This window comes from Saccopteryx bilineata, chromosome 2 (genome assembly GCF_036850765.1).
Source record: "Saccopteryx bilineata isolate mSacBil1 chromosome 2, mSacBil1_pri_phased_curated, whole genome shotgun sequence".
Classification (NCBI taxonomy): domain Eukaryota; kingdom Metazoa; phylum Chordata; class Mammalia; order Chiroptera; family Emballonuridae; genus Saccopteryx; species Saccopteryx bilineata.
The window spans coordinates 269,274,859-269,294,861 of record NC_089491.1 but is presented as its reverse complement, the minus strand read 5'-3'; the positions used below and the strand labels follow the sequence as shown (position 1 = coordinate 269,294,861).

General features: G+C 42.2%; 1 protein-coding gene across 6 annotated transcripts in view; it reads right to left on the bottom strand.

Annotated features, from left to right (window-relative positions):
• HECTD4 (HECT domain E3 ubiquitin protein ligase 4) overlaps positions 1-20,003 on the bottom strand; it is a 197,399-nt gene that overhangs the window by 122,130 nt on the left and 55,266 nt on the right. For all 6 annotated transcript variants that reach the window (XM_066260527.1, XM_066260528.1, XM_066260533.1 and 3 more), the window contains exons 3-7: positions 16,831-16,920; positions 15,432-15,562; positions 13,105-13,213; positions 12,304-12,442; positions 8,661-8,831 (exon numbers count right to left, since the gene is read on the bottom strand). In XM_066260527.1, the coding sequence (XP_066116624.1) occupies positions 8,661-8,831; positions 12,304-12,442; positions 13,105-13,213; positions 15,432-15,562; positions 16,831-16,920 (640 nt within the window). The remainder of the gene's footprint in view (positions 1-8,660; positions 8,832-12,303; positions 12,443-13,104; positions 13,214-15,431; positions 15,563-16,830; positions 16,921-20,003) is intronic.

Sequence of the window (20,003 nt, the reverse complement as noted above, 5' to 3'; positions counted from 1 at the left end):
GCTCAGATGTCCTTCCTTACTTAGAAAGGCCCTATCAACCAGGCAGACAAACAGAGCGCCCTACCTTCCTACTCACTCTCTATCGCATTCTCCTGATTTAGTTTTGTCCCAGTATTTATCACTAGCTAAAGTTATTTTGTTCTTCTTTTTATTGTCTAACTCTCCACACTCTACTGTTAGTTCCTTGAAAATAAAGGCTTTTTAACCTGTTATCTAGACAAGGCAACTAGTAGGTACTGGCTTAATACTGAATGAATGAAGGTCACCTTAATCATCCAGATCCTAATTCAAAGGAAACTTACCCAAAGGGAAGAGGGGGAAAAGGAACCTAGTGTGTCCAGTACTAGACTGAGCATATGTTTAGGAAAGGGCATAAAGAGGACAAAATAGCAATAAAATTGTCACTAAATCTATCCAAAGAACAGCAGTTTATAGAGATAACATGGGGGCAGGAAGAACTCTCAGAACAACACAGAAGATGTTAAAAAGTGCTCTGAAAAGGTAAAATGAGTTATAGAAGATTCTCAGGCAGGGCTGTGGCCAAGGCAGAAGTAATCAATCAGGCAAGAAGATTCCAGACCTCACTAATCTATTGTCTTAAATGCCAGAATTCAAAGTGTCTCAGAGCCTCAAAAGGCCTGTGACTTCAAGTGGTAGACTGTCACATCAGTGGCCTCAGTGAATGTGTCCTGGTATGCACACCCTTGTTCAGTCCCCTCCCACAGTGACTCGGGGCTTAGCCATTACAAAGCATGATACAAGCAGAGGCTTGATAAGCAGCTGTCCTCTTGAAAAGTTCCCACCCAAAAGCCAGGCTCTGTGTTGTCAAGGTTCAGCCAAGATTACCAAGGTCAAGAGTAGAGAGGCTCTGGAAGATGAGAGGCCATCTTGAATGTTTCAGTCCTAGCCAGGCTCCAAGCTGAATGAAGCTGTGGGTGTACCTCAGATTCACCTTCAAAGAAGAACCACCACCCAGCTGAGTCCAGGCAACCAATAAATTGCTGTTGCTTGAAGTCACTTAGTCTTGGGGCGGCTTGCTGAACTAAATACCCCAAACATGAGAGAAACTGTGATCCAAGTGTTAGAGGTTGTTTTATAAGAATAATAGTTTAGAAGCTAGTTAGGTAGGGGATTCTCTACATTGCATTTCTTCAAACTGTGCTTCTAACTATACTTGTCTAGTCTACCTTATATAATAATGAATAGTTATCTAATTGCAGAAGGTGATATCCAATAATTTAAATTTAAAAACTAAAATTAAAAATATTTCAATATTTCCACAGTCTACTCCTCTCCCTCCCTCCCTCCAATTTCTCTTTCTCTTAACAAACCTCTAGAGAGAATTATCTGTTCTTCTCTATCCTAACTTCTGCACTTGACTCCCCAGCCAACCTGGTCTGGCTTGCAGCCCTGCCCCCACCCCACCCCACCCCTCACACACACAGCGCTTGCTAAGGCTGCCACCAGTAGCTTCCACAGTCTCCATTCAAAAGACCTCTTTCACTCTCAATCTTGACTTCTCAGCAGAATGCAATGCTGCTAACCAAGTTCTCCTTTTTATAAAAACTTATTTTTGAGTTAATTTTTTTAAAGCCCATTTTAAAACTTTAAAAAATATATTAAAAAATGAATGGATGGAAAGCAAGCCTTGCCCCAGCTCTCCCCCTCCCCAGCGGTAACCAGTGCTGTGGGCTTCTTGTGATGCTTCCCCTCACCCATTCATTCAACAAGTATTTAGAAGCACAACCAACCCTGTGCTGGGCATTGTTCTATGTGCTGGGGACACAGGAGTCAACAAAGTGACCAAAATCCCTACCTTCTCAGAGCTGACATTCTAGGCCAGGGAGACATGAGTCAAGAAGCAAATAAATGGGCAGTAATAAGAGCCATGAAGAAAAATATAACAGGACAAAAGAGATAAAAAGATATAAATTTTATATAAAATGTTGTATACAGAATTGTAAGAAAGGTCTTTCTGATAAGGTAATATTTGAGCAGAGACCTAAAAATGGGAGCGAACAAGCCCCACGGTTATCTGCAGGACAATGTCCCAGCAAAAGGTCCCCAGATAGGCATGCACTGGGTGTTTCTGTGTGTCAGCAAGGAGGCCAGTTGTGCCCAGAGTGACTTGGGAGGGGCAATGTGGCTGGTCCAGAATGTGACAGGTGAAGAGGTGGCCTGAATCATGTAGTACTCTTAAAGAGAGAGTAAGATTTGGGATACACTTTGAAGGTAGGCAGCATCTGCTGACCAGACATAGAATTTGGGAAAGAAAAAAAGAGGAATCAAGAGTCATATCAAAAGTCTCTGGCCAGCCCAGAAGGTCACAGATGCCATTAACTGAAATGAGCAAGCCTTTGGGAGGGATAGGACAAATCTTATATTCTGTGTATATACGAACAAACACCCACATCAATATGCATCCAGAGTTCCGCGGACAGGCTTTGGCTAAGGTGCAACTATAAGCATCACCAGTCCTATACAGAGGTGTTTAAAACTCTAAGACAGAATGAGATCAATGAGGGAGTTAGAACAGATCAGAAGGGTCCTGAAATAGGTCCTGGAACATATGACTGTTGAGAAGTAGGGAAGATAAGACTGGGTTGGAACAATCAGTGATAGAAGTCCTACGGGGTGTCCCACAAGCCAAGTGAAAAGAGTTTCGGATTGAGGGAGTGATAAACCATATTAAATATTGCAACAGGTCAAGTAAAATGAAGAGTTGACCCTGAATTAACTAATGAGGAAGTCCCTGGAGAACTTGGAAAGAACTGTTTTGGTGATGTGATAAGGATACAAGACTAACTAAAGTAGGTTCAAGAGTGAATGAAAAAGAAAGAACATAAAAACAGTAAGAATAAACACTTTGAAGAGTATTGCTGTAAAGGGAAGCCAAAATTAGGGAAGTGGAGGTGGGTATGGGTCAAGGGAGTTGTTTTCTAAAGACAGGATATCCTCTAACGTATTTGTATGCTGTAGTGAATGAACCATTGAAGAGAGGAAAGCTGTTAATGTAGGAGGACAATTGCAGAAAGAATCCGCCCCCCTACCCTAACTTTCAATGCACAGTAGGTAGCAATCCAGTCTAGCTTTTTGTACTAAACAATGTAACTTGGAAATTAATCTACTTCAGTCCTTGCCCATCTGCCTCATACTTTTTAATGGCTAATGGCTACACAGTGTTCCATTCTGTGCAAGTACCACAGGCAGAAAGCCAGATAGATAGCTATGTTTAGCTTCCCAAGACAGCATTTTAGGTGCTGCTAAACTAGGGCCCAGTGGTGTTTCAAATTTTTTTATGAGGAATAAAATCTCAAACATATGCAAAAATAGAGAGTAGTATAATGAACCTCCATATACCCATCATCCAGATTCGCCTATAATCCAGGCATGGTCACACCTATCTAACCTATCTGCCTCTTCTGTTGCTCACACATTTTAAAGCATATCCTAGATATCATGAAATTCCACTTCTGAACACTTCACTACACATCTCTCAAAACACATTTTCTTGTATCACCGCATTGCCGTTATTATATTTTAAAAATAAATAAAGAATAACCCCTCGGTTCATTGAACATGCATATCAAAATTTCAAATTGTCTCCAAAAAGGTTTTCCTTTTTTTACATTTGGTTTGCTTGATCCAGACTCCAAAAATGATTCAAAAGTTGTTCTTTTAGGCCCTGGCCGGTTTGCTCAGTGGTAGAGCATCGGCCTGGCGTGCAGAAGTCCCGGGTTCGATTCCTGGCCAGGGCACACAGGAGAAGTGCCCATCTGCTTCTCCACTCAAGTTGTTCTTTTAGGCCCTGGCCGGTTGGCTCAGTGGTAGAGCGTCGACCTGGAGTGCAGGAGTCCAGGGTTCGATTCCCAGCCAGGGCACACAGGAGAAGAGCCCATCTGCTTCTCCACTCCTCCCCTTCTCCTTCCTCTCTGTCTCTCTCTTCCCCTCCCCCAGCCAAGGCTCCATTGGAACAAAGTTGGCCCAGGCACTGAGGATGGCTCTGTGGCCTCTGCCTCAGGCGCTAGAATGGCTCTGGTTACAACAGAGCAACGCCCCAGATGGGCAGAGCATCGCCCCCTGGTGGGCATGCCAGGTAGATCCCGGTCGGGCAGATGCGGGAGTCAGTCTGACTGCCTCCCTGCTTCCAACTTCAGAAAAATAAAAAAATAAAAAATAATAAAAAATAAAAAGTTGTTCTTTTAATCTAGAGCAGGCTCCTTCCTCCAACTTTTTATTTCATGGCACTAGGAAAGGCTAATTTAGTTCTGTTTCCCCCAGGGTGGGCATGGGCTTTTGATTGTATAACCATCTGTCTAAAAATATCTTCATGTTGTCTACACTGAATTGATACTTTGGCTGACTACTGACTTCTGGGTTGGCAATCAATTTCCCTCAGAATTTTGAAGACTTTGCTCCATTTTTACATCCAGTAATGCTGTGGGATAGCCTGGTGCTTTTCTAACTCCTTATCATTTGTGCAAGACTTTAATTTATTTCTAGAAGCTTTAGAATTCTCTCTTCATTCCTGATAATCTGAAGTTTCAGGATGATGTACCATGCTGTGGGCATTTTTCATTAATCTGGACACCAGTGTCCTTTAGTCTGACATTCTTCTTGGATTCTTCCTTTAATCATGCTTTCTTCTTTATTTGCTCTGTCCTTTTTTTGGATCTTCTATTTTAAGACCTTCGATGGGTTTCTCCTTTACATCTTTTATCTTCTCTCTGTTTACTGTTCCTCTATCTCTGTCTGACTCTCCAAGAAATTTCTTATCTTTAACTCCTTTATTAATTTAAAAATCTTGACAGTCATAGTTTTAATTTCCAGCTCATTCTCGTTCTCTAACTTCCTCTTTCATGACGTCCTGTTCAGCTTTACGAATGCAGTATCTTCTCACTTCTCATGGAGTGGTCAGTGTTTATAAAGTTTTATTCTATTCTTTCTATAAACTAGAATTCTGATTTTTTTTCTTATTTTTAATTCTCAAATTGGTGACTTTTCTCATTTGTCTAGAGATCTTTGGTTGTCTGCTTTTAAACTTTTTTTTTTTTTTTTTTTTTTTTTTTTCTGAAGCTGGAAACAGGGAGAGACAGTCAGACAGACTCCCGCATGCGCCCGACCGGGATCCACCCGGCACGCCCACCAGGGGGCGATGCTCTGCCCACCAGGGGGCGATGCTCTGCCCATCCTGGGCGTCGCCATGTTGCGACCCTCCTGGGTGTCGCCATATTGCGACCAGAGCCACTCTAGCGCCTGGGGCAGAGGCCACAGAGCCATCCCCAGCGCCCGGGCCATCTTTTGCTCCAATGGAGCCTTGGCTGCGGGAGGGGAAGAGAGAGACAGAGAGGAAGGTGCGGCGGAGGGGTGGAGAAGCAAATGGGCGCTTCTCCTATGTGCCCTGGCCGGGAATCGAACCCGGGTCCTCCGCACGCTAGGCCGACGCTCTACCGCTGAGCCAACCGGCCAGGGCCTAAACTTTTAATTAGGGTAATTTTTAAATGTACATAAAAGAAGAAGGAATAGAATGAGTTCCCCAGGTACCACCACTTAGCTTCAATAATTATCAGTATTTTGCTAACTCTTTTTTTTTTAACCTATTTCTCTTCCACACACACACACCTCTCCAAAGTTTGTAGGGTTTTGTTTTGTTTTAACTGCCTTTTTTATTCACAGTTCCGCACAATCAGAAGTGCTGTTGATGGCTGAGGCTTGCTTACTGAAACACATCACTGGCGGTGAGTCACTGGGTGACACATCTTTTCCTTAAATGAACCCCAATGTCAGTTTATCAGCGTCTTTTTTCCATGGTCGTTCAGTGTCTTCAGAAAATTGAGGTCTAGTCTTTTTTGGTCTCATGTTATGCCTGGGAAGATGGCACCTGAGCACAGACGTCATGTGCACCAGGAAGGGGAGGGCAGTTCTTTCATAACCCTGACCCTACAAGCCCATCTCACAATGGTACTGCACCAGGCCACACACTCCAATCCCATAGACACGCTAAGGCTGAGCGGGGCTGAAGCATCTGTCTCCCTCTCAGGATTGCCCTAAACACACGTTTCGTTTGGACTTTCCCCACACTGAAGGACAGGCAGACACTACCATCTCCATCTCCTAAAGTAGGGGGATAAGAGATACTGCCTAAACAGAGCAACAAGAAATAAAGGTTTATTTATAAGCTACAGATACAACCAAAAGAGGAATTAAAATGAATGGAGTAAATACAGTAGGAAGAATAAGAAATTTTTAAGAATTAAGCCAAATCTTCATCTATTACAGCAAACAAACAACACACACACACACACACACACACACACACACACTGGAGTTCATAAGTCAAGAAACAACAATGGAAGCCATTGCTTAGAATGAGATGCTGAAACCATGAAAGTAACTGGCTATGAGGAGCTGGCCGAGGGGGACTCCCACTTCTCAGTATGAACCTGGATGTGCTGCCTGAAGTTTACTCCATGGCATGTACCTCTTTGAATACAATTTTTCTTTTAATTTAACAAGAGCATATCAAGGAAAGGGAGAATTCTTCAACAGTTTTCCACTGCTCTTAGGACAAAGATCTAAGTCCTTTAACCAGCTAGTAAGTCTGTTTAAAATAAAATAAAACAGCTTTTCTGACAATTATGAACACATTTCATGTGGTATAATCTCTAGCAGATCAATTCAAACATTCACTCTGGCAGAGGCATTTTACAAGGAAAGATAATGATTAGCGAATACTGAGAAACTAGTTAGAAAAGAATGTCCAGCTAAAGGTTACTAGTCTTCTGACTGACAACTGGCAGGATGGATAACTGGTTCCCCAGAACAAGTTTTAACCCTATTAAAATTTATTAGAAAATGGCTTCAATGTTTATTTTCAGGAATGCTAATTTCTTCCCAGAAGGAGGCTATAAATTACATCATGAAAAAAGGTTTGGACAAAGACCTGGCTTGGGACAATCTTTTCTTTACAAGTCTGTGCAAATACAGTCTAGATAAGCACTGTCCAATAGAACTGTCTTCGGTGATGGCAATTTCTATATCTTTGCTGTTCAATATGGCGGCCACTAGCCAGCCACACTGGCTACTGAGCACTTGAAATGTGGCTAATGCAACTGAACAACTAGTTTTAAATTTATTTAATCCTGATTAATTTAAATTTAAATAGCTGCCTGTGGCTACAAGTTACAACACTGTGGATGTAGACTACCACGGTCCCTAGCCTCTCCTTGCCCCAAGCTTTCCTACTCTCTGCATTCCAGCCACTCTAATTCACAGTCATTCCCTAAAACACGCATGCTCACTCCTGGCACAGAGCCTTTGCACTTACAGTCTCTACCCAACTTCTTCATCTGGTAAACTACTACTTTTCCTAAAATTATCTTGTCTACTTATTTGTTCACTTCTTTATAATTTGTTTGTTGTTGTTGTTGTTGTTTTGTTTTTTTCACTAACCACCATTCCAACCCACCCAACCAGCCAGAACACAAACTCTGTTTGAGCAAGGATTCTATCCACCTTGCTCACCACTAAATTTCCCACCACGTAGATAAAACACTGCCTGGTTTTCAGTAGGCAGTCAGCTGGTATCTAATGAACAAATAATTGCCTTCTCACAATTTTAATTGTCATCTCTCTCAGGGACTCCAAAAACCTATCAATAGACCCAATCTTGCTAATGCAATTTAGTTTCACATTTCCAACAAGCCTCATGAGCATTTCTACTTAAAAACTTCAGTATCTACACATGAATTGCTATTATCTCCATTCTCGTGCCAGATAAAAGTTCGGAAAGCTTGGCTTTATTTGGTATATAACTCCAAACAAAGAAACCTTCTAGGATATCCAAGAGAAAAATCCATTTTGAGCCTGACCAGGCGGTGGCGCAGTGGATAGAGCGTTGGACTGGGATGCTGAGGACCCAGGTTCAAGACCCTAAGGTTGCCAGCTTGAGCGCAGGCTCATCTGGCTTGAGCAAAATTTAAAAAAATGCTCACCAGCTTAGACCCAAGGTCACTGGCTCAAGCAAGGGGTTACTCGGTCTGCTGAAGGCCCATGGTCAAGTCACATATGAGAAAGCAATCAATGAACAACTAAGGTGTCGCAACAAAAAACATCTCTCTCCGTTCCTGTCTGTCTGTCCCTATCTATCCCTCTCTCTGACTCTCTCTCTCTGTCCCTGTAAAGAAAAAAATAATCTATTTTGAGGCAAGAGTGGACACACTGTACATTCTCCAAGTTTCTTAGGTCCTTTGTAAACCAATATGAAAAGAAGCAAATAGAAACATCTAAGCCAGGGGTCCCCAAACTACGGCCCGCGGGCCACATGCGGCCCCCTGAGGCCATTTATCTGGCCCCCGCCGCACTTCTGGAAGGGGCACCTCTTTCATTGGTGGTCAGTGAGAAGAGCATAGTTCCCACTGAAATATTGGTCAGTTTGTTGATTTAAATTTACTTGTTCTTTATTTTAAATATTGTATTTGTTCCTGTTTTGTTTTTTTACTTTAAAATATGATGTGTGCAGTGTGCATAGGAATTTGTTCATAGTTCTTTTTATAGTCTGGCCCTCCAACGGTCTGAGGGACAGTGAACTGGCCCCCTGTGTAAAAAGCTTGGGGACCCCTGGTCTAAGCAAAGACACAAAGTGAGAAGGTGAAACTTACCACAAGTTCAAAAATGTCCATGAAGACAGAATGTCCCTTGGGTGTTTTCTCATTCAGACTGGCAGGAGACCAGATCCAGTAGAAGTACGTACCATCTGAAGAAAGGTGCACGGTGCTCATAGTGCTGCCAACAGGGAGGTGACTGGCTGGCATGGGCACCATCTGACACACCTGGACCCAAAAAGAAGGAAAACTTCATCAGTGTGGCATATAAATTGTGATAAATTCTATCAGTTCATCAATAATGTTATTAATTCCAAGATGAGAATTCAGTAGGCTTCTTGGTCAAAATAAAACTCACATTTATCTTTAAGAATAACATATGAAAATTACATGACATAAATGTAAAAAGACCATGCAACAAATAAAAAGATTCTTGAGATTAATTCAAATTACATTAAAAATGTATTTACTAAACCCTTTGAATTTGCTATGCATGTGTGTTTTACCAAACATTTATTAAAACAGAGTTTTAGAGAAATAGTACTTTCTGAAATTTTCTTAGTAAGTGAATTTAAAACTATTAAGTATACTTAAAAGACAGAAACAGTATCTTATTCATCTTTATAAACTTAGCATCTAATTCAGAGTCTAACTCTATGTTATTTAATAAATACGGAAGGAAGAAAAAAAGGGCAAAAGGAAGTCAAAAAGGAAAGCAGAGAAAAGGGAAAGGGAGAAAAAAGTGAAAAAAAAAAAAAAAGGCACACACAAGATTCTAACTTAGCACACAGAGGCTTACTGAAACTCATCAAGTCCTCATGGAGGAAGAAACAGACAAACATCCACGCTCTGTATTAGACATGAAGGCACGTGTTCCTAATACTAAACATCCTTCAGTTTCCACATAATAAGTTTTACATCATTTCACATTAAATGTGTAGTTACATGCTAATTTTTACTGCCAGAGAAAAGCATTTAAAATGAGAGAAAATGAGAACCAAGAAAACTGCTGACTTGGTATTTTTTAAAAGTCCAACGGTAGGAGAACTAAAAATCCCAAGATAAAAATAATTAGAGAAAGTCAGATGCCTTTAGAGAATAGTAAGAAGAACTTTCAGTTACTCCACCTCTCTGGGTGAGTCACTAGCTTCCAAGAATACTTTTGACCCCTGAACTCATTTCATGTGAATTATTTTTCTAGACTTGTTTCTACCTCAAAAGTTAAAAAGTCGGCCCTGGCCGGTTGGCTCAGTGGTAGAGCGTCGGCCTGGCATGCAGGAGTCCCAGGTTCGATTCCCGGCCAGGGCACACAGGAGAAGCACCCATCTGCTTCTCCACCCCTCCCCCTCTCCTTCCTCTCTGTCTCTCTCTTCCCCTCCCACAGCCAAGGCTCCACTGGAGCAAAGTTTGCCCAGGCGCTGAGGATGGCTCTGTGGCCTCTGCCTCAGGCGCTGGAATGGCTCTGGTTGCAGCAGAGCGACGCCCCAGATGGGCAGAGCATTGCCCCCTGGTGGGCATGCTGGGTGGATCCTGGTCGGGCGCATGTGGGAGTCTGACTGCCTCCCCGTTTCCAGCTTCGGAGAAGTGCAAAGAAAAAAAAAAGGGGGGAAAAAGTTAAAAAGTCATCTAGTTTATATAACCACACTTTGGCGTTTATAGTGCCAGGAAGTTTAGGAAGTTGACAACTACTGCTTGGCCTAAGCCACCCCAAATTGCTCTGATGCAGAGAGAGGAATTGAGAAAAAGAGAGAAAAACAACTCATGGATATGGACAACTGTGTGGTAACTTCCAGGAGAGGAGGGGGTACGGGGGATAAATGGTGATGATCGAAGATTTGCTTGGGGGGTGAACACAATATGGTGTCCAGAGATGTGCTGTAGAATTGGGCACCCAAAAACTGTATAATTTTGTTAACCAATGTCACCCCAATAAATGCAATTTAAAAAAAAGATTCTGGAACAACACAGAGGAAACTGATATTACTTCAAATGTGAAGGGTGTTCCAAGATTTAACATCTGTTTAATTCCCAGGCTTATAACTCTATTTCAAATAAATACAGGAGATATTCTCATCTGTGTTAGTGATATGAACAAAGGTCATAGGGCATCTATTAGTTAAAGTGCTTATTTTACTTATCTGACAATGACTGAGCACCCACTGTGTGCTTTGGAGACACAATGGTGACAAGACCTAGTCCCTGTTCTCCAGGAAAGACACAACTAAGTGACAAAGAGAGATATAACATCCCACTTAAGTCCTAGACGTTAACTACCGTCAGCTCACTCACGCCACAAATGGGAACTTGAACCATTCAGTTCAACTTTGGTTGAAACTGTAGCATAAAGAGCTCAAACCCTACAGCTGAGAAGCATGCATTCCATTTCTCGTGCTGCCATGTCGGTGTGGCCTTTGGCAAGTTACTTAACCTCTCTGAGCTACACTCCTCATTTAACAATAAACACTGACTGATTGCATGCAATGAATTTAGCTTCAGTTGACTTATCTTTATGATGAAACTGCCATAGTTATGCCTCACAAGTGCATGTAAACTGCCTAGACCAGGGCCTGGCACAGGAGAGACATAGCACTTGTTATTATCATCATCAATCAAATGCTAGGCTCTGCACTACATTCTATGGACACCAAGATGAGTAAGACAGGCCAGGCTTAAAGGTGCACATGGTCTGGGGGAGGAGTTAGACACAGAGCAGGTATTTCAGTAAGATGCAGCAAGGGCCGAGAGAGGGCTAAGAGAGCACTCAAGATAAGCTCTGAGTCTATAACACATAGTGATTTTTATGTGTTTCATAAAAAAAAATTATGAAACAAATTCATAAATTTGTTTCAAAGCTCCCATTCCCACAGAAAGGCTGTTTGGAACAAACTGTTAGGGAAGTAATGTCTTCCCAAAATAGAGCTGGTTAAAAGAATAAGGAAGAAGAAGAAGAAGCTAATGTTTATATCATCTCTGACTCTCTAGAATTTTTTAATAATATAAAAAGTTTGGCCCTGGCCGGTTGGCTCAGCGGTAGAGCGTCGGCCTGGCGTGCGGGGGACCCAGGTTCGATTCCCAGCCAGGGCACATAGGAGAAGCGCCCATTTGCTTCTCTACCCCCCCCCTCCTCTCTGTCTCTCTCTTCCCCTCCCACAGCGGAGGCTCCATTGGAGCAAAGATGGCCCGGGCGCTGGGGATGGCTCCTTGGCCTCTGCCCCAGGCGCTAGAGTGGCTCTGGTCGCGGCAGAGCGACGCCCCAGAGGGGCAGAGCGATGCCCCGGAGGGGCAGAGCATCGCCCCCTGGTGGGCAGAGCGTTGCCCCTGGTAGGCATTCCAGGTGGATCCCGGTTGGGCGCATGCGGGAGTCTGTCTGACTGTCTCTCCCCGTTTCCAGCTTCAGAAAAATAAAAAAATAAAAAAATAAAAAGTTTGTTGTTGGCCTGAGAAACACTTCGCGAGCACATTCACTCAAATCATGTAGGAAAACTCTAAGATATCACACAAAAAACTAGACTGTCCAGACAGTGACAACTAAAGGTATACCACTCTGCACACTCTGGCTTCTCCTTGGCTCACACACATCCTTCGCCTTTCACTAAAAGCACACCACTGTCACAGGAAACTACATCAACTGTGTTATTACTTCTGATGATGTCAGAAATGTCCCTTGCTGAGAAAGACAATGCCTTGGTTTTTTGTTTACCTGAAGGGTATTCTGGTCAATGACCTGGAAAAGGGAGTGAGGTTTATTATCAAAAGATACAGGCCGATGGAGAAGACTGCCATTGCCAAAGGCCACCCATCCTGGTTCCAGCTCCTCGTTGCGACAGTACACAAAGCCTCTGTGGGAAGAGAAAGGGACACAGGCTGGGTCAGCTGGCAGGGCCTGAACCCCACAGCGAGTGACGACAGACATAAACATTTTCCACCTAATTTTTTAAAACGACTAAGTATACAAACAATCTAAAGGAGAATGACTATATTATATTAACTTTGGGACTGATGTTCTAGGGCAAATATTAATCTTCTATAATAAAATGGAGAGGAGAAAAAGTTGGGGGAAAGGTCTAACTAAATATATAAAAGGATCTCAAACTATGGTTTTTTTTAGCAGCAATTCATGATTTTTTACATCCCAACTGAAAATCACTGCTAATCCAATGTCAAATCCAAGTATGAAGAGACTTAACTAGAACAATGGCCACTTCTCAACATGGAGAAGAAAGTAATATTATAGAAACTCTAATCATAGAGGGTTTTCTGGTTAAAACAACGATCTTAGGGTTACGAGACTTCAGAGTCAAAACAAATCTGAAACGTGCTAAGAATGAAACGGGTGGGAGAAAGACAATGAGAGAAAACCTGAATTACATGAATTCTTTCAGGCTTATTACTAGACCACCTGCGAAGAATCAGCAGGTACCCCCATGTGTCTTCTTCATAGAAGTTTATATAAGAAGGAAATGTTCTGGTCAAATCATTCAGCAAATTCCATGCAGCTCACCTGAGAGTACCATGTAATCCAGACCCCAATTTGCTCACTCCTCTTCCAACCGAGTTAGTAGTATATAGGTAAAGGCCGTCAGCCGTGAGACAGCGTCCCAAGTCAGCATCTGAAATCATTTTTCCACAGGTAAATTACTTAAGTGCTTTTCTAATGTGCTCTTTTTTTTTTCTTTTTAATGAAAAAGCTATTAGGAGGTTGAGTGAAAGATAATCTCCCACTTCTAAAGTAAGTGCTTCAATGTGACCTCCAAAGAAGATGGCTTGAACCCCAACAGCAAACATCCAAACTGCATGTGAAATCAGGGACCACGGTCAGGGAAAGAGGTCAAATAGTTTTTAGTAAGACTACCAGGTTCTGCCTGCCAAATGTTTTTTGCTTTTTTCAGAATAGCAAAAATACTGAGTCCAATTGATGCATTCCTAATTTTAATCTGAAATGACTAAGAATATGATACTCTCACTAACAATTTTGTACTTAAAAAGTTGGGAGGGTTTAAGAGCTTTGGGCATTTATTAGTTGACTGTGAGTCTCTTTGAGCTTCAGTTTTTTCATCTGTAAGACGAGTATATGTACAAGAGCTACGGTGAAGGTTAAATGAGATAATATAGGTAAACACTGGTTCAAAGCCAATGCTCCATAAATGATAAATGATATTATGTTGACATACTAATGATATACATTAAACTAAAAATCTGCTTCTATGGATTGTCCATGCAGAAATCCTAATTCTAAATTCTTGAGAGATACAGCACCAAAGAATAATCTCCTCTATTTAAAAATAGCAACTATGTTTCCCCTTAGCTACATAGTATCTAAGGGGAAACATAATAGTGTCCCCTAAAATAGTATATCTCTATACCAGGGGTCCCCAAACTATGGCCCGCGGGCCACATGCGGCCCCCTGAGGCCATTTATCTGGCCCCCGCCACACTTCCGGAAAGGGCACCTCTTTCATTGGTGGTCAGTGAGAGGAGCATAGTTCCCATTGAAATACTGGTCAGTTTGTTGATTTAAATTTACTTGTTCTTTATTTTAAATATTGTATTCGTTCCCATTTTGTTTTTTTACTTTAAAATAAGATATGTGCAGTGTGCATAGTGATTTGTTCATAGTTTTTTTTTTTAGTCTGGCCCTCCAACGGTCTGAGGGACAGTGAACTGGCCCCCTGTGTAAAAAGTTTGGGGACCCCTGCTCTATACAATAGTAAATGGTTTGGAAACTTATACAGAGTTTGCATTAAATAGAGCTTATAAATAAGCTCTTTAGTGTTTATTTTCATAATCACTCACTATGTTTGAGTTTGTTTACTATTTGTCATTTTAGGGGAATCCAATTTCACAGCACTCAAATTAGTACTGAGTGTGCTGCTATCCTAACAATTCAGTATACTAACCTGAGACAATTATTAATCTGAGATTAATTTGTACCTATTGTTTCCTCAAAAAAAATCAGTTAAAGAGGGTAAATCATTTTAACACCAATTTCTTAGCGATTCGCTTTGTTGAATCTTACTAAAACATGGTTTTTTTAATGGGAAAATTTCCTGGAATTTTTTGCACTCCTATTTCATCATTCAGGTAATATTTAACGATATATCATAATAACAAGTACCAATTACAATAAAAAACAGGTTTGGGAGCAAGGTGGACTCGGCAGGCCGTCAGCTCCACAGAAGGGCAGCAGGGGTGCGCCAGGGCACCAGACAGCACGTCTGCCCAGCGAATGAGGGCCTGAATTCATCCGACAGGCCAGTTAGGTGTAGGTCAATTAAGAGAGACTCTGCCATTTTCATTGAGGTCACAGAATAAACTGATATGAAATATTTGTGAAGCTATAAAAACATTTTCATCCAGCCCACTTTGTTTAAAATACATACTTAACAATTCATGTTCCCTTGAACAATCGCATATTTTTTGCTTTAAGGACAAGAGGATTCATCAACATACATACAATCAATTACTAAAAGGAACAGTCAGGCAGAAAGACCTGATACTCTATTCATGGACATAAAATTCAATTTAGGGCTCTCATGCCCAAATTCAAACACCCAGGAACCAATTTAAGTAATCCATGCCTCTCTGGCAAAAGTGTGTGGATGATACCTTTTCCTGGAGAGATAGTGAAACCTATCCATTTTCTTACCTCACTGAGTATCAGTTTTTCTACTTTGACTGATAAAGCAGACAATGAACACACTGTATAGGAACCTTGAGCTCTTTAATTAAAAGGAACATAGAGTTATATCTAAATCATCAGCTGCAATGATTTAAAACCATTCTTTTCACATCTTAATTTCAATCACAGGACCAAACCCCTTATATCACCTTTATTCTCAGAGCTGGAGCCAGTGTTGCTATCCGGTGCAGGCAACATGTCTTCATATCCCCATGACACTATGTGCTTGCCCCCGAGCAAACAGGATGGGGATCCAGGCCCCCCTTCTAAAAGCAACAGCCTAAAAGAAGGAAATGATCAGTCATAAGATGCCAAGACTATCCATTTTGGCAAGAAAATAAAAGTCCACCTACGATCTCAGAGAAGAAACTAAAAAAGTTTTACACAGATATTATACATCTAAAACGATATTCACAATATATTTTTTAATTTAAAATTTACAAAGCAGTGCTTATAAAAATGTTATAGTAAAATTACAGCTGTGTGTAAAATGTATACATTTTATGTACACATGAGAGAGAGAAAGAGAGAGAGAGAGAGAGAGAGAGAGAGAAATGTACGAATCAGGAAACACACCAAAGCATTAGGAGTAGTTATCTCTGGGTAATGAGAAGATGAATGATTTTACCTTTCTTCTTTTCACCTTAACATAATATCATCTCAAAATCTACAATAAGCCTGACCAGGTGGTGGCGCAGTGGATAGAGCGTCAGACTGGCATGCAGAGGATCCAAGTTTGAGACCCCAAGGTCGCTAGCTTGAGCGCGGGCTCATCTGGCTTGAGCAAAGCTCACCAGCTTGGACCCAAGGTCACTGGCTCGAGCAAGGGGTTACTCGGTCTGCTGAAGGCCCATGGTCAAGGCACATATGAGAAAGCAATCAATGAATAACTAAGTGTTGCAATGAAAAACTAATTGATGCTTCTCATCTCTCTCCATTCCTGTCTGTCTGTCCCTATCTGACTCTCTCTCTGTCTCTGTAAAAAAAATATAAAACAAACTACAATAAGAATTCATTGTGGGCCCTGGCCAGTTGGCTCAGCGGTTAAAGCATTAGCTCAGCGTGTGGAAGTCCCGGGTTCAGTTACTGGCCAGGGCACACAGGATAAGTGCCCATCTGCTTCTCCACCCTCCCCCCCCTCCTCCCTCCCCCTCCCCCTCCCCCTCCTTCTTCTTCTTCCTCTCTCTCTCTCTCTCTCTCTCTCTCTCTCACTCTTCCCCTCCCACAGCCAAGGCTCCATTGGAGCAAAGATGGCCTGGGTGCTAAGGATGGCTCCATGGTCTTGGTCTCAGTGCCAGAATGGCTCCAGTTGCAATGGAGCAACACCCCAGATGGGCAGAGCATCGCCCCCTGGTGGGCATGCCGGGTGGATCCCGGCTGGGCGCATGTGGGAGTCTGTCTGACTGCCTCCCCGTTTCCAACTTCAGGAAAAAAAAAAAAAAAAGAATCGTTAATTGATAAGAGTTTAGCAATCTACTTATAAAAAGAGACCTTATGCACAATCTCCCTTGCATAGAAGGAGGGTAAGGATCCAAAGTGAAAACTTACCTGTACAGTACATCGGCCACAGGCAGGGACCCTAGATCAGTTTGTTTCTGTAATAGATGGACTGTGTGGACAAAAGTTTTCAATGACCCCCTAAAAATAAAAGGAGGGAATAGAAAATCATCAAAGTTACAAAGTCAAATAAGAAGGTTGTTAATGTTAATTTTATTAACCACCTGGGAAGGTTCTAAACTGCCAATCAGAAGATGTGTTGTCCAAAATATACTTGTGTCTTACCTATGAGCACTGGCTTGCTATGTGAGTAGCACCATCTGAACAGTCAATTATCATGTTCTTGAATTAGTAAAGGTTAATAATTGCCCGTAACACAAAAGTTCAAAACATAAAGCTCAAGTACAAAGAACATGTGATTACTATTCTCGGATGCTATTTTCATCGAGTCATTCTCTAGTCTAGAAGAGACATTTCATAGGAGAAGATTATATTTATAATCTAACAGTATTTCCAGGATTAATTTTTTAATGTCTTTCTCAGTTCATTCATTTTACATAGCATCTCACTGAACCCCATCATATCAAAAAAGGAATACATTCAAATAATTAATACTTTGCATTGAGAGCTGTTCCTTCTGCTTCCCCTGCTGTGAAATGGGTAATTATAATACTTTCAGAGGTCACCACTACTTGATTTCCTTTTGGTCCCAAGGCTGGAGGCTCTAAGAAGTCCATAATATGGTCAGCAGAATCTTAGAGAAGGTGCTTTTAAGATGCATAAGACTTACCTGGCCAGATCCCAAGTACAAATCACCAAAAGAACATTTCCTGATCTAAATGATCGCCTGTATCAGATAGGTGACTTCGGATCGCTGCCTTATTCTTTAGCCAAGGCTTTAATTGTTAGGTATCATATGCCTAAACCCCAAAAGAAATGGAATACCTAATGCTGGACTGAGCAGACCTGGAGTCCTCCTCTTAATGGCCCCTTTCACTATCTCTGGTGTTCAAAGAGCCAAAACTAAAGAACAGTGTAAGACAGGCAGCCAACAGAGTATAAAGCACAAGCTGGGAGTCAGGGCACACGGGCTCTGAAACCCAGCTCTGCCACTCACCACTGCCCCATCTCAGTCCTGTCACCCTACTCCTATGGATTTTTGCTGCTTCGTCCAGCAGGGAGAGATAACTCCCTGGGGCACAGTGAGGTTAAAGAAATAAAAGGGTGAAAGCACACTGGAACATTTAAAACCATTAAACCAACTATTCAGTATTCACTTGCCAGACTCAAGTAGATTTTAAGAGTAAAATTTAAACTCCTTCTATGGCTCCTAAGCCCCTACATGGTCTGGGCCCTGCCAGCCTCATCTCTGCCCATTTCCTTCTACCACTGCATCTGGCCATCCTGCTCACTCTGCTGTCCAAGCACAGAGACAGCACCAGAGGCATGCACCTGCTGCTCCTCTCACCTGGAATACTGCCACTGGCTTGTTTGCGTGGCTGGCTCTTCTCAATCATGCAGTCCTCAGTTCAAACGTCATCTTTTCAGCAATGTCTTCCCTGATATAACTAGCTAATGCTGTCCTTCACCTCCACTTAGTCATTCTCTATCAAAATATCCTGGTTTGTCTTCTTACAGTGACTATCCCTCTCTAAAATTAACTTATACATCTATTTGTTCCTAGTGGTCTGCCTCTCTCGCTCTCATGAAAACTTTGCAACCTTAGGGACAATCCATCTGGCTCACCGCTGTGCCCCACTGCTTAGAAGATTGCCTTGCACAAGTGAGCAATAGTTATTGACAGATGAATCTCCCTGAGTCTGTTCAACTGTAAGGTTAGAGACCATGAGACTCTATGCCTAAGACCTAGCAAGGCTCCAGGCACATCAGAAATACTTGGTAACTGTTAGTTGAATGAATAAACATCTTCAAAATTATTTTTGGAAAGGTTGTTTCATCTCTGAGAACATCAATCTCAAAAGTTCAATAAGGCCCTGGTCGGTTGGCTCAGTGGTAGAGCGTCGGCCTAGCGTGCGGAGGACCCGGGTTCGATTTCCGGCCAGGGCACACAGGAGAAGCACCCATTTGCTTCTCTACCCCTCCGCCGCGCCTTCCTCTCTGTCTCTCTCTTCCCCTCCAGCAGCCGAGGCTCCATTGGAGCAAAGATGGCCCGGGCACTGGGGATGGCTCTGTGGCCTCTGCCTCAGGCGCTGGAGTGGCTCTGGTCGCAACATGGCGACGCCCAGGATGGGCATAGCATCGCCCCCTGGTGGGCAGAGCCTCGCCCCATGGTGGGCATGCCGGGTGGATCCCGGTCGGGCGCATGCGGGAGTCTGTGTCTTTCCCTGTTTCCAGCTTCAGAAAAATGCAAAAAAAAATTTTTTTAATTTAAAAAAAAAATTAAAAGTTCAATAATCTGGGCTTAATAAGAGGAGCTGATCTAACACTGAAAAACATGTGACTTCTGAGGTAAAAAATGTCCAAACAAGGTAATATTAGCATAAAAATATAGGAACCATCTAATAAAAAGCATCCAAGAAGGAAATAAAAATATTCATTTCAACATTTCTGCTGAGTGAAATTTGAAATATCAAGTACATGAAGCAATGTTAATAACTACCTGTGGTTCAGATTGAATTTGGACACATAATTTTTTTTTCTGTGAGGAAAGACAGACAGACAGACAGACAGGAAGGGAGGGAAATGAGAAGCATCAACTCTTAGTTGTAGCACCTTAGTTGTTTATTGATAGCTTCTCATATATGCCTTGACCGAGGGGCTCCGGCTGAGCTAGTTACCCTTTGTTCAAGCCAGTGACCTTGGGCTCAAGCCATTGACCATGGGGTCATGTTTATGATCCCACACTCAAGCTAGATGAGCTTGCACTCAAGCTGGTGACCTCACGGTTTCAAACCTGAATCCAGAGCATCCCAAGTTGAAGCTCTATTTGCTGCCCACCACCTGGTCAAGCAGGATACTTAATTAAAAAGTGAGTTATATCTTGACCTGTGGTGGCACAGTGGGTAAAGCATTGACCAGGAATGCTGAGGTCGCCGGTTCAAAACCCTGGGCTTGCCTGGTCAAGGCACATATGAGAGTTGATGCTTCCTGCTCCTCCCCCCTTCTCTCTTTCTCTCTAAAAATGAACAAAATCTAAAAATAACCTAAAATAAATCTGTGTAAGTAATCAAGGGATATCAAATATACTGCTCACAAAAATTGGG